General features: G+C 34.6%; 1 protein-coding gene across 5 annotated transcripts in view; it reads left to right on the top strand.

The window, feature by feature from the left end:
- The window catches only part of LOC112518906 (putative ALA-interacting subunit 2), a 30,098-nt gene extending 14,914 nt beyond the window's left edge, over positions 1–15,184 (top strand). Inside the window, exons 8-10 of one of the 5 annotated variants that reach the window (XM_025126694.1) lie at positions 6,267–6,556; positions 9,514–9,592; positions 15,080–15,184. In XM_025126694.1, coding sequence (XP_024982462.1) covers positions 6,267–6,556; positions 9,514–9,568 — 345 coding nt within the window. In that variant the 3' untranslated portion in view covers positions 9,569–9,592; positions 15,080–15,184. Of the gene's footprint in view, positions 1–6,266; positions 6,557–9,260; positions 9,310–9,513; positions 9,705–10,900; positions 10,920–14,926; positions 15,058–15,079 lie in introns of those variants that run through there. The other 4 variants (XM_025126695.1, XM_025126696.1, XM_025126693.1 and 1 more) reach the window with 4 other exon arrangements.
- The last annotated feature ends 65 nt before the right edge of the window (positions 15,185–15,249 follow it).

Raw genomic sequence — 15,249 nt, 5'->3', positions numbered from 1 at the left:
TACCCAGATCTCTTAAACCAAGGCTCTGATACCAACTGAAACATCCCACCATGCATTAAACAATACTAATAATTAAAAATCATACATTTCCACACGTCATGTACCAATATTATACAGACATTTCAGGTTCATTTACATATGACAAATTAACAGTATGGGTTAACAAAAATTTTGTCATAACAAAACTTTCTTCCAAACTTGGTTCTAAAAAGCGTGATGCAATCCGAGGCGGTAAGGGTTCCGGAAGCCGATGCGTGATGCGCCCGGTATTCAAAAAATACTTATAAATTAATTCTACATATCAATTTCTACCTTAAAAATACTTACCTATCAAAATACTTCATTTATAACATAAAGTAGTTCAAAAAGTGGCATTAGAATCTTAAAAAGTTTGTGAATCGGAATAACATAACACACAAACTACTACCATGAAGAACACAAGTAAATGTCTAATAGTCCCCAATCCCTAAACTAAATGACCAAGTGACCAACTAATACTCACCAAGATCAGCATCATCAAACCCTAACACGGGTTTATCTCCCTCATCCAGTATCTGCTTCCACCTTAGCTTCATCATCTTCATCCTGAAAAGCATGTCCCTTTCCTCTAGCACTTGTAGTTCTTGATGGACCCGACCCATCATCATTTACTTTCCCTCTTGATGCTCTAGTGAAATGAGGAGTCTCATACGCCCCGGAAGCTTTACCTACATCATCCCATGTAAGATCATTATCAATAAACACCAAATCATCATCTTCATCATCATTGTCCATCCTCCCCATCAACCACTCATTACTTTCATCTATGTCTTCTAGAATGATAGGATCACTACTTTCCTCTTTTTTATATCGACATTGCAAGGCACGATTGAATTTCACTTGAGAGGGGCTTTTATTTTATTAGGTCACTATTACGTTCTATTTTAATCTACAAAAAGCCCAACTAAAAACCTCTAAAGAATGAAAAAGGAGCCCAAACATGAAACATACAGGATGCGCTTATGCATGCATCGTGTGATGCGACCGCATCAGAGAGCATCATGGAATCGTTTCGCATCAGCCCCTCTGATGTGTTACCTCGGAGTGCATTATGCACGCATTTTTAAACCAAGCTTCCAAATATTTTTTCCTTACATCTTCCCCTTGCCTTTATCCTGAGATGATGGGTGACCTGCAAAACAAATTAGTACAACAACTGAGGGTTAGACCAAAAGGTCTAGTGAGTGAATTACCCTCTTATAAACATAACTTACTGCAAATCCCAAGATAGTTCAAACCTGAATTTCAACGTTAATTTAATACCTTAGAATCCTGTCAATCCATCTATCGCGGTTACACCGCTATTTCATCTAATAATAGTCAACCGGGTAGTACTTAATTATTGAAGAGATTATTATACCACTTTGTCCTATCCGGACAACACTATGTTCGGAGAGGAGGTTACCGGACAACACTTTAATCTTATCGGACAACACTCTGTCCAGTAAAGGGTTAGCGGATAACCTATGTCCGGTGAAGGGTTATCGGACAACAATTTGTATCCTGACAACCTTGATCGATGAGGGGTCCTATCCGGACAAGCTTTGATCGGTGAGGGGACCTATCCAATCAAGCTTTGATTGGTGAGGGGTCCTATCCGGACAATACATATTCAGTGAAGGGTCCTAAGTCGCTGACCTTTTGTGCGATGAAGTGGCCTCATCGGTCACTGCCTTATCCGATGAGGGACCTTATCGGACAAGCCTTGTCCGATGAGAGTTCTTCTTGGGAGATGTATTGAGCGATGAAGTAGAACAGTAGCAGTAAATGCAATTTTAATCCATCCAAACAACATATGCTAACATTTTAGCAATATATGCGGTGAAAATATAACAACCAGATATATCCAAAGCAATATGGAACTCACCTTAGCCAAAAACTTAAGTTGATATCTACTTCTGCTTCTATGATCTCCCAGATTTTACCCAGATGAATATGCAAAGAGAGGAAATTGTAAAAACCTTTCCTCCATCACACATACTCACTATATATAGGAAGTATGGTGAAACACATTTGATGGGGGCGGTGCATGAGCAACACCTCTCCCCCACATGCAACCATCTTTTCTTTAAAAAAAAAAACAAGTAACCATAAAGGATATAATTCTTTTCATAACCTAAGAGAAGAATTATAAACTTATTCCTCTGTAACCTTCAAATACCAAATTCTAACCCCGAACTTTCCATTAACAATTACCTTACAACCCGATCAACCATATCTGAAAACCGAATATTACAACTTGTAGACAAGTAACACACTTTTCAACATATTGGCCAATATCAACTTTCATACATGGCCACCAATATTCGGTACGCAAATCGTGATACATCTTCGTACGTCCAGGATGAATGGATGAATAGGTAACCGTGATTTGTGTGCTTCCTCTAGAATAACCTCTCGCAAACCCCCAAGTCTCGGCACCCAGATTCGGTTTCATATTCATAGTCTGTTGGTCGAAGATATATTTTCAAGCTCTTGTGATCGGTGAACAACTGGCACTTCGTGCCATAGAGATAATGTCTCCAAAGCTTAAGAGCAAACACACCGGGCACCAACTCAAGATCATGAGTGGGGTAATTCTTCTTGTATTCTTTCAACTGTCGAGAGGCATATGCAATTACTTTGCCCCACTGCATCAACACACATCCCAAACCCAATTTAGAAGCATCACTATATACCACAAAGTCATCATTGCCCTCAAGTAAGGCAAGTATCGGTGCATGAGTCAAACAATCCTTCAAATATCTGAAATGCATTCTCTTGAGCCTCAGTCCATACAAACTTCACATCTTTGCGGGTAAGTGAAGTAAGCGGTACAACAGTCTTTGAGAAATCCCGTATGAATCGTCGGTAATAAACTGCTAGACCAAGGAAACTATGAACTTTGGAAGCATTCTTGGGTTGCACCCACTTCTGTATAGCTTCAATCTTGGATGGTTCCATAGAAACGCCATCACCAAAAATCACAGCCCATAAGAATTGCACCTGACGAAGCCAAAATTCACATTTTGAGAATATAGCATATAGTTTTTCTTCCGCAACAGATCCAACATCTCTCGAAGGTATTAGCGTTGGGGTTTGAGGGATCCCCAACTCTCTCCTTACCCTTTCTAGTGTCATGCTTATGTTGTTCAAAAGTTTGTTGAACGAATGTTGTAAGTCATTTCATTAATCGTTCACCACGGGGAGACAAGGGTGTATCATCCTCATTCAGGTTGAGGTCGGGATCATTTTCTCCAACATCGGGGTTTGTTGGAGTGTGGCTAGCAGTATCGCCATCAGCAATCGTCCTAAAAGGTTTGCACGTTTAGAGTATTAAAACATATAGAGTATTAAACAGTATCCTATTTATGGTCCCTTACCCGACCTGTGTCTTTCCTGATGGTCCATATCCCGTATAAATTATCGCCCAGTTACTATATAACATCAACACCTAGTTTAAGTTCAGATACCATTATTGATACCTAGTTCACATAAACTTTTTCTCTGATACCATTATTTGTAACACTTTGGTTACATAACAAACACTTACCGAACCATCATTAAATTAATTTAGTTTCAGAAACCTCAAAATACGGGTGCCAATTTACAACCTAAAATACATAATTTAAGGCTTAATAATTACATAACAAAACAAAACATAATCATCGGGGACATGTCTACCCGGAACATACAAACTATATACAACCCAAAAGTATAACATATACCTATACCAAAAGTAGGCTTCACACGTCAATCCCTAATCGATCAACCGACCTTGTTCTTACCTTTGTCAACTTGACCTGAAAAGTTAAAACCACTAAAAGGTAAGCTATAAAGCTTAGTGAATTCATGTGGAAATATGTGGTTACAATGTGTTATATAAACGTACATACTAGGAAACGAAGAAGGACTCGAAAGAAAGTTTGCATAACGACACAACAACTTAGTTATACCACATGATGTCATTTACAGCAACGTACTTTCAACATGGGAATCACAAAGGAATGTTCAACATAGAAAGACATCAAGACAATCAACATCATGCTCAAGATCATGCAAGGTCAAATACCAATTAACTTCACACACAAACATAGGACTTGGCACCAAATACGCCTTTTATCTCCCGGATTATGCCAAAGTCCTATACTCACCCCCTGACTCCCACTGGGCGATGAGTACACCAGCCCCTCCGGTTGTGTCACCGGAATCCATGGGATGTCGACAATCGGCGCCCAAAACACACCACAAGACAATACAAGCAATAAGACAATTCGAGGGGATACTCAAGAACTAACATGAATCATGGATGAACAAGAAACCAAATAAGCATCCATAATCACAAAGTACACCCATATGTCCACATAAACTCATAGTGTTGCTTAATCTATTCGGTTGATCAAACCGAAAGCCTCGATCCAACTCCGAGTTTCCATAGCGCAAAAAAAATATTACAAGCTCCTAATGTGATTTATATAACCCCTGGAGTACACATACCAAGTATCATAAGCAAACATTACCATTTACACTATCTACACACTTTTCAATTTGACAAATACACTTTAAAATCCCCTGTACAACTCTGTTTTAAACCCTGTTTTACCCTACAAAACCTTAGAATCACATAATAGCCTCAGAAGACAATTTTTAGTACTCTATCCTAGCTTTCCAATGCCTCTGACCTCATATTTTTTGTGATTTTTCTATGATTTTATACTTTTTGTCTAAAACAGAGCTGTGTCATGACTTTCAAACTCGAAAATAGCTATTTTTCACAATTTCATGTTAAATCCCAAACCATTTTGTACGAAATTCATATATTAGTTTTATATTACCATAACTTATACGAAATCATCATGAATCCACCATTATTTACCAAACATCCACCTATTTCATCATCATACAATATTGACTACCAAAAGTCAAACTTTTTCAAACTATATCATGTATAAATAACTAATTCTTGGAATTTTAATCATGATTTCAACAAGATAATAAGTTATCTATCATCTATCCTACATAATATCAAGGTTTCAACTTATAATCTTCAACATGCAACCCTAATTTCATGGTTTCTTGAACTCAAATTGAAAACATAGTTAAGAATGGAAGTATACCTTTGAAATCTTCAATAATCTTGTAAAATTTCACCAATTTCTCGTAAAAACACCCATGTTTGCTGCCCTTGAAGTCTCCAGAAGTTTAGAAACGAAATGGAGAAGAAAATAGGGCCAAATTTGTTTTTTTTTTTAACTTAGGGTCGCTAAAACCCAGTTGGGTCGGGTTTGACCTGGTTGGGTACCCACTTTGACCACCAAACACTTAAAACATTCATAACTTTTCGTTCGGCCTATGTTTTCGATGAGTTTTTCGCCTACACGTTCCTTATCGAGTCTACTTTCACCTCAAACTCTCAAATTTCCAAAGTTCATCTCAGAAAAACATTTGTGCAAATTCTTTCTTATATAGCCACTATACTTTGCACATCTATGCCCATGGAGTACCACACTTTGTTTTCTTGACATCTACCAACTCTAACATCTTACATTAACTTATTCTAAGGTGTTCCTACCTTTACTTCACTATTCCAACCATTTAAACAATACTAAGCATGTAACACATCATTTTTAGGTTATTTAAGTTGATATATAAAGGTGTGTATGTTACGCTAATCGTTAGTTATATTTTTTTAAAATCTACTTTTAGTAGTTTCATTGTTATTATTCATAATTTACATAGAATTAAAAAAATTATTTTTCTTTCATTCAAAATCATCTTAGCATATTTTAATAATGGTCTTTCTTCAGATTTTGTTTATATATCAATCAAGTGTATGGTATGTGATACTTGTGTCGGTTATGGGTGAAAAAGTTCCAAGTATTTTGTACACCTTCAAGTATGTTATGAAGTAATTTTCCTTGATCATTGTGATCATTGACAATCAGCACTCTTTGAGGGATAGGGAGTACTACATGACTTTGGAATAACCAAATTCGTGCTCTTCTTTTTCTGTATGTTGCAATTCCCATCAACTTGCATGAAAAGTAGATTAATGCTTCTATGTGCATGTCTAACCTCACACATGAAATGCTGAGGATCAAAGAACTAAGGGTCTTCTTAACTGATAGTCAGAATTTATGTCTATGCTTGATTTTTTTTTACTTTGTTCAAACAGATTCCTTGTATCTCCTGCTCTTTTTTTGTTTTCACTCACTCTCTCTGTTGTCATTTGAAATTGAATTATTCAGCTAAGTGATCAAGAGGATCTTATTGTGTGGATGCGGACTGCTGCTTTTCCAAGTTTCCGTAAATTATATGGCAGAATTGAAGAGGATCTAGAAGAAGATGATTTAATCATAGTACACCTCATGAACAACTATAACACTTACAGTTTTGGTGGAACGAAAATGCTTGTCCTCTCGACATCAAGTTGGTTGGGAGGAAAGAACAGTTTCCTTGGGGTGGCCTACATTTTTGTTGGCTCTTCATCCATACTCATCGCCCTCATATTTCTGTTGCTTCATGTGAAAAATCCAAGGTAATTCTTCTGCAAGATATAATGTGTGGTGTTGTTTCTGCATATCGAAATCTGAATTTATCTACTAGACTACTACAAGACAATATATGCAAGTGTTTTATTTTTTAAAACATGTGACTAACCTTTAGTAGAAATTATATTTCTGAGCATTTTATCATAGTTGGTTATTAAATATCTAAATAATATCTTGGTAATCCATCAAAAGTAGTATCAAACATGTACTGCAATATTTATGTTTTTGTGCTTGCATGAATGTGTTACACAGGAAGTTGCAGCCAAGAAGTTTAAACTCGAGTCAAGTTATTTTTTACTTTTTTGAGTGGTAACAAACATAGCTAGTATATCAAGCCAGCATGATAATAAAGAGGCCCCTCCCTGGTTCAGGCAATGTTTTACTCCTGAATCATCAGTTTCTTCTTCAAAGCATTCTTCTCTGGATGAAAATGCATTTTAGGATTACAGGGATATAATACGATGAAGTCTCTGGTTTAGCGGTTCATTCTGTCTTGTGATGCTGAATGAAATATGAATATCTTGCTATAAAAGATCCCAGAAGTTTGCTGCCTTGGTTGTCAGGAAGAAAGTCTCGGGTTCATTAGGTAAAGAAAATCTCATGCAGCTATAAGGGACATAATTGTTCTGCTGTAGTTATGTACTTTGACCTATGTGTTGGAAAATCAACTTGTGATTATCTATACATTAGGATTGGATGACTTGGTATGTCTAGCATGGACATAGACATAGACAGGAAAGTAGAAACCAGACTCCACAAAAGTGACATCATCCGATACAAAATGTTGTATAATAGAAGAGTCATAACAGTGATATCTTTTTGAGGCCTAGAATACCCAACAAACATGCATCTAGCTCCCTAATATCAATTTTATACGTCTTGAAGTTGTGGACATAGCAAATAGATCAAAGTCTTTGGTCTAATGTTAAACAAAAGTGTGTTATGAAAAAGAATTTGGTACAGTATTTTGACCTTTTATTCAATTGAGGGAGTGCAAGTTATAAGATAAGACACCATAAGAATAGCATTTCCCGAAAACAATGTGGGACATTATTGATGAATTGACGGTGCATGCTACATCTGACACATGTCTATTTTTTTGTTCTAACAATTCCATTTTGCTGCGAAGTGTATGCATATGATGTTCCATGTAATATTACCGACATTCATAAATTCTATAAATCCTTTTGAATAATACTGCTATGTTTTGTCACAATGGAGGTTTTTAGTTGGAGCCTCAAATTGATTTTAAACATATGAACAAAGTTTCACAAAAATAGAACTTATTCAGTGCAAGATTTGAATAAATAAAATATGTAACTATAGAATAATCATAAAAAATATAACAAAAAATCTAAAACTACCTATAGACCTGAATCAACTGTCTATTATTTCAAAGGGAGAACTATAGACTTAGATGTACTTTTGATGGATGAAATGCATGAATGTGCTTACCCATTTGCAGCACTCACAATTGAGATAAGACGAAAAACTTAATCCTAGTGTGGTTTCTACAGATGCTCTTTGGAAGTCCAAAGTTTGTGAAAGTTAGAATGATTTGGGAAAAACGTTTTAGAGGAACTCATATCTTTTGTAATTTTACTTGTAGATAACCTATCCTATGGGCTTCTTAGCCGAAAGAAAAAAGTCTGCCTTCTTTGGTATCTGTAGTCCTATATTAGACAAAAGAGCAACATTTTATCGGGGAACGTTGGTATGAAAAGGTCTTGGAAGGATTGAATTTAGAATCGATTTTTACTGAATCAATGGCTCCTAGCGGAATATTTGAACTAATGGCTATTCTAACATGGAGATACGGAAGAGCAAGAAGATAGTCTGGAACCCTGGATAGTGTTCTTTGTTTGCTCTCATCTGATATGGGGCAGTGGATTTCATAGTCAAGGTGAGGATGATGCCCAAAAATAAGTAGAGTTTCGTGATTGTATTACAGAGGCCCAAGGAGCAACTTGTTCCCTGACCCTAAACACTTTAAATCAAGTTCATCTCTCCTCACTGAATCTATTTAAGGCAGAAGCACTTTATACACCACTAACTGTTCCGGATGAATCTTTTTGTAGCTCTGGACATGTCTGCCTCATATGAGTATCCCTGATAAATCCCCATGTTTAATGCGTGTTCCCCACTTCAAATGAAGATTTATGATTTTTGTAACTATCAATGGAGCTCAAATGTCAGGCTTCTCATATTGAGCTGTCCAACAAATCAAGATGGAGCAATATATGTGCACCTGAGGTGGTCAAATCTGATCAAATCAGCCTTACTTTCACACTAGGGTTCAAAATATTAAAAAAAAAAATACACACTGTATCGGTCAAACAGCCAAAAAATAATACTTGCCAGCATAGTATCAGAATAATAAAGATCATCAACCAAGTTCATGCCTTTCAACAGTTGCACCAGAGAGCTGACTTGGGGTTGTGCACAAGAGTTCACAACCAGAAACAATCCAAATCTATCCGCCAGTAGATTTTTGTCCAGAAAAACTCATGACCAAAGAACAGATCAGAGAACCTTCCAGCACTCTTGGTTTAAGATTATTAGGTGTTACGGTTTTGTGGGTGGCATCTTGTTTCATGGTGGTGGTGCATTGCAGTATAAATAGCGGGTAGATCAGGGTTTGTATTGAGAACCTTCCTGCTCTGATATCATGTTGATATAAAATATATTCAGGGAAAATTGTCTTATTATGGAGAAAACTCCTTGATATAGATATACACATCGCCAGTTAACATGACAAGGCAAGGATAAAGATAAACAGGTATATACATCATCAACTAGGATTACAACTCCTGTAACATAAACTACCATATGTTTTTTAAATATTGCACTAGTGTTCATCGACTGTTCCAATATATATATATATATATATATATGAGAATTTTTTTAACTGATATATTATATCATTTTCATTCTTTCTTGACAGACCGTATGGGGACACAATGTATTTATCTGGTAACAGGAAGGACATTTCTAGTTAAGAGGTAGTCTGCATATTTAAAAAGGTAATAGTTACTCATGAAAACCCCCCTACTTAAATTTTTGTATCAATTATATTGCTTTATGGTGGTCTGTTTTGACATGCACATTTAAAATCCAATACTCATTTTCTTTTATTTAGTTGACTTGTTCCTTAGGTAGCTTTTGGTACACAGACCGGATGGGGCTGAACTAGACTGGACATGACAAGTCGATCTAGTATTTGGCATGATTAGGACCGGACAGGGTTGGGCTTGACAATTGTCCCTAAATATTGTTTAATGATTTTATATGGTGGTTACTGTGGTGGAAGAAGTGGAGGTGGTGGTGCTGATAGTGGTGGAGGTAAAGGCAGTGGTGGTGATGGACGGTGGAAGTGGAGGTCGCCACCGATGATGGCCGATGGTCGATGATGGTTGTGGATGAGGTGGATGTGACTATTGTAACCAATGGTAGTGAGGTGGTGATTATGATGGAGGTGGTTGGCAGGGACCGCCGCAATGGTGGTGGCGCAGGTGGCGGCAATGGGCAGTGGTACCATTAAAGCAAATACCATTTAGGTTTATATCAAACGAGGATAGATTGATAACTTTTTAGTTTTGTCCCATCCATGTCCCACTTGTTCCACCTATTTAGAAATAGGTGGAACAAAAAGAGCCTTTTTTGTCCCATCTGGTTCGTGTCCATGTCCCATGTCGCAACAAACATAGAACCGTGAATTTTGTTCTATTCAAAAAGGGGTGCCATGGCGCAATAGGACGCAAGACGCATCTTCATCGTTACGAAATGGCCCATAGCATTATGTAAGTGTGGCTCATGCCATGGGGCCCCACGGTGTGCGTTTTTTGTAAGACGTGGTTTTTTTTCAGAAACAAATATTTTTTATTTTTTTTATCATTTGTGTTTTTACACTTTTAAGTTTAGATTTTACACTATTAGAGATTTATCTAGTCAAATCACTCATGGTTTCATGAATTCATAAACGTTATAGACTCATGATTAAAACGAAGTTTATAAGTTCTATTTTAAATATTTAATGAAAAACTACTTTTATAATAGTATTCAATATGATTCTATTATCATAGTATGAATATATATTTTTAACTAGGTTCGATCCCGGGTATTACACGTGATAATTTGAAAAAATTAAAGGACAAAACGCACAAAATAGCAATCTACTTTCATAAATTTCTTTATTATAGCATTGTACTTCTAGTTTTTCTTATTACAGCAATGTATTTTCAAACTATTTTTTATTAGGACATTGTAATTTAAAAAATTTACACATTATAGCATTGAGTAACCTTTTAATTTAAATTTACTCATTATACCAGGTTTCCATGTCACCTCATTGTCCATGGAGCATGTCCACATGTACTATAGCGATGTGATTTTCTTATTACATTGTACTTTCAAAATTATTTTATTATAGCATCTACTAGTTTTTATTAGACACTGTATTTTTAATTTTAATATTTAGATATTTTACATGTTATTTAATAAATATATTAAATGAATTAAAAAATTTTAAATTACTCATTAATATACCAATATCAATAAATTTAGTAGAACACAACTTATCTCGCTAATATTTAAAAAAATATATGTGTTTTTTGAAAAAAAGAAAATAAGAATTGTTTCTTTTTTACCAAAAAATTATCTTTTAAATAATATATTATATTGTTCAAAAAATTTTACTTGACGTATAAATATATTAAATTAATTAGGTTTTTTTGAATTATTTATTAATATAACAATATTAAAAAATTATAAATCACAATTTATTTCGTTAACATTTTAAAGAGAATTTTTTAAAAGATATGTATTTATTTGAACAACATAAAATAAGAAGTGTTATTTTTTTTTTACAAACAAAATATATCTCGAAAATAATATTTCATATTTATTTAAGAAATATTTTACTCTAGAATATTTAATTTGCATGCAACTTAATAAAAAAAGTCAAAAATAAATAAATGTTTTTTTAAATCATAGCAATGAAAATCACTAATAATAATTTAAAATAGGTTTTTATTTTTATTTTAGTTAAATATCAAAATGATGTGTCATCCACATCACCTCATTAAAGCCACACAAGCAAAAAAAATAAAAAAATCAAGGGGTTAACCGGTTTAAAAGATAACAGGTTAGCCATTGCTATTATGGGTAGATTTTTTAAAGTACGATCCCTTAATAAAAAATAATAATTTGAAAGTACATTGTTGTAATAAAGAAAAACAAAAGTATAATGTTATGATAAGAAAATTTATGAAAATAAGTTGCTATTTAATGCATTTAACCCAAAATTAAATCATGTCAAAAACTTATCTTACAAATATGAATGATCATCGAAAGTACGATGCTAGTTTAGACTTGTACTCTTGAAATATAGCTCTGAAAATGACTCTTCAGACTTGAATTTAGAAATTAAACTATATCAATAATTAGTTAAAATGAAGTTAACCCTAGAATTAAATTAAATTTATAAGTGAAACTATATCAGTAAATTGAATTTAAACTTAGAAGTAAATTTAGAATGACTCTTCAGAATAACTCTGAAGTAAAACTCTTCAGACTTTAGACTCTGTATAGGCAAGCCAGAAGCTCTGCATGCACTATGTAGAGGCTCTGCATGGTGCTCTACATGGTGCTCCGTCTGGAAAAGAAGACTTCAGAATTCGGGTGAGCTAACTCTGAACAATGACTCTTCAGACTTGTAAAATGGAAATAACTCTGAAATAGAACTCTGAAGTAGAACTCTGAAGAATGACTATTCAGACTTGTATTCTTGAAATAACTCTGAAGTATAAAATCAATCACACTAAATCAGAGTTCAGACTTCTAAGTCTAAAAAAAAGACTTCAGAATTCGGGTGAGCTAACTCTAAAAAATGACTCTTCAGACTTGTAGAAGACTTCAGAGTTAAAGCTTCTAAGTCTGAAAAAGAAGACTTCAGACTTCTTTTTCTAAGTCTAAAAGAAGACTTCAGAGTTCAGACTTCTTAGTCTGAAAAAGAAGACTTTAGAATTCAAATTCCAGAGTTCGGGTGAGCTAAGTTTGAAAAAACAGACGTCAGAGTTCGGGTGAGTTAACTCTTTAGAATGACTCTTCATACTTGTACTCTTGAAATAACTAACTCTGAAGAATGACTTCAGATGTGTACTCTTGAAATAACTCTGAAATAAAACTCTGAAGAATGACTTCAGACTTGTACTCTTGAAATAACTCTGAAGTAAAACTCCGAAGAATGACTTGAGACTTGTACTCTTGAAATAACTCTGAAGTAAAACTTTGAAGAATGACTTCAGACTTGTATTATTGAAATAACTCTGAAGTATAACTCTGAAGAATGACTCTTCAGACTTGAATTTAGAAATGAAATTATATCAATAATTAGTTAAAATGAAGTTAACCCTAGAATAAAATTTAATTTAGAAATGAAACTATATCAGTAAATTGAATTTAAACTTAGAAGAGCGTCTGTATCAAATCTGAAGACGAAATCTGAAGACCTTGAGTTCATAGTTATTTAAATACCTAGTATCTTTGAAAAAGACCTTATGGTAAAGTTTGCATCATATAGAGCAGACCAACCAGAGCTCCTTTGGTTCTTAAAGACCAAAGTCTCTGTGGACTCACCAACCAAAAGCAAGGCCAACCAAAGGCCCTCTGGTCAACATAGCCTTTGGTTCGTTTATCCAGAGTCTTTGGGTAAAAAAAATGTTAAATACTTAAAGAGTTTGAGTTTCAATTACAACCAAAGACCTTCTGGTTAAACATGAAGATCAACCGGAGCCCCTCTGGTTCCTTTCTGATGGATTGGAATATATTTTTCCAATGTTCAAATAAACAACCAGAAGCAAAGACATCCAGAAGCCAGACCAACCAGATGGGCTCTGACTTACAAGACCAAGTCTAAGTCTTAAAGACTTATCTTCAAAATCTAGATAAGTTTATTACAAGACTTGTACTCTTGAAATTACTCTGAAGTAAAACTCTTTAGACTTCAGAGCTCTGTATAAGCAAGCCAGAAGCTCTGCATGCAATATGCAGAGGCTCTGCATGCAATATGCAGAGGCTCTGCATGCAATATGCAGAGGCTCTGCATGGTGTTCGTTTGGAAAAGAAGACTACAAAGTTCGGGTGAGTTAACTCTGAAGAATGACTCTTCAGACTTGTACTCTGGAATAACTCTTAAATAAAACGCTGAAGAATGACTCTTCAGACTTGTACTCTTGAAATAACTCTCAAGTATAAAACCAATCACATTAAATCAGAGTTCGGACTTCTAAGTCTGAAAAAAAGGAGTTCAGACTTCGGAGTTCGGATGAGCTAAGTCTGAAAAAGAAGACTTCAGAATTCGGGGGAGCTAACTCTGAAGAATGACTTTTCAGATTTGTACTCTTTAGAATTGTAGAAGACTTTTGAGTTCAGACTTCTAAGTCTGAAAAAGAAGACTTCAAACTTCTTTTTCTAAGTCTAAAAAAAGACTTCAGAGTTTAGACTTCTAAGTCTGAAAAAGAAGATTTCAGAGTTCAGGCTCCAGAGTTCACAGGTGAGTTATGTCTAAAAAAACAAACTTCAGAGTTCGGGTGAGCTAACTCTGAAGAATGACTTCGGACTTGTTCTCTTGAAATAACACTCTGAAGTAAAACTTTTTTGTAAATTGAATTTAGAATAAAATGAAGTTAACCCTAGAATAAAATTGAATTTAGAAATGAAACTATATCAGTAAATTGAATTTAAACTTAGAAGTCAACACCATTTTTTTTGGGAATCAGTTACCACACGAATTAATTAACCAAAAAATAAAATCAATTGCATCCTAAATTAGTAAGGATTGATTGAATAAGAGGACACATGTCAATTAAATTAATATAATTGAACTGTTGATGTAAATTGTGTCTAGATTCATTCAAATGAGTCCAATTGAACCATTATGTAAATTGTGTCCAGATACATGTTTAGGCGGGAAAATAAGATAACCGACTCACCAGAAGATGAGACGTGTCACCCAAGTTACTTATTTATTAGGTGTATAGATATCATTATCTGATTAAATAATATAGAAAACTTACGTACAAATTTGTTGTCTTATGTCACGCCTTGAAAAATGCCACTTCCTCGCTCTGGCATTAAGGTTGAGGCTTGACCTTGGTACTATCCACTCCAATCCCATGTACCAAATATTGGCATAGTGACTAGTTGACCTGTCTGAATTGTTGCTTGCTAGTATATCTCCATTTGATTAGCATGTTATTGTTAGTACTATTAACACCTTGTCTCATCTATTAACATGATATCAACATACACCATGGTGTATCATCCTCTATGAGCTCAGAAAGACTAAATATTTGTAGGGTTTTTCGGTGATTCTTAATGTACAAAAAGCACAGAGACAATAATGTTTGAAGCGATGTGGTGTTTATATGAGATCTTGTTTATGAATTGTTGTTTAATATCTTGAATTACACACATCTAGATTAGTAATGATATGGCATGTTGTTCCACAGATGATGGCAATGTTGAAGATACAGTTAGGGACTTTGTTTTTAATTTAGAGAGATTTGCAATTGTCATAGTATTACTATTGTATTCTTTGCACTCCAGCTGTGGAACTTGATATGGATCATTATATATATATATATATATATATATATATATATATATATATATATATATA

The sequence above is a fragment of the Cynara cardunculus genome, assembly GCF_001531365.2.
Source record: "Cynara cardunculus var. scolymus isolate 2C chromosome LG 10, CcrdV1, whole genome shotgun sequence".
NCBI lineage: Eukaryota > Viridiplantae > Streptophyta > Magnoliopsida > Asterales > Asteraceae > Cynara > Cynara cardunculus.
The sequence above is the reverse complement of the archived record's forward strand: the minus strand, read 5'-3'. Positions and strand labels throughout refer to the sequence as shown.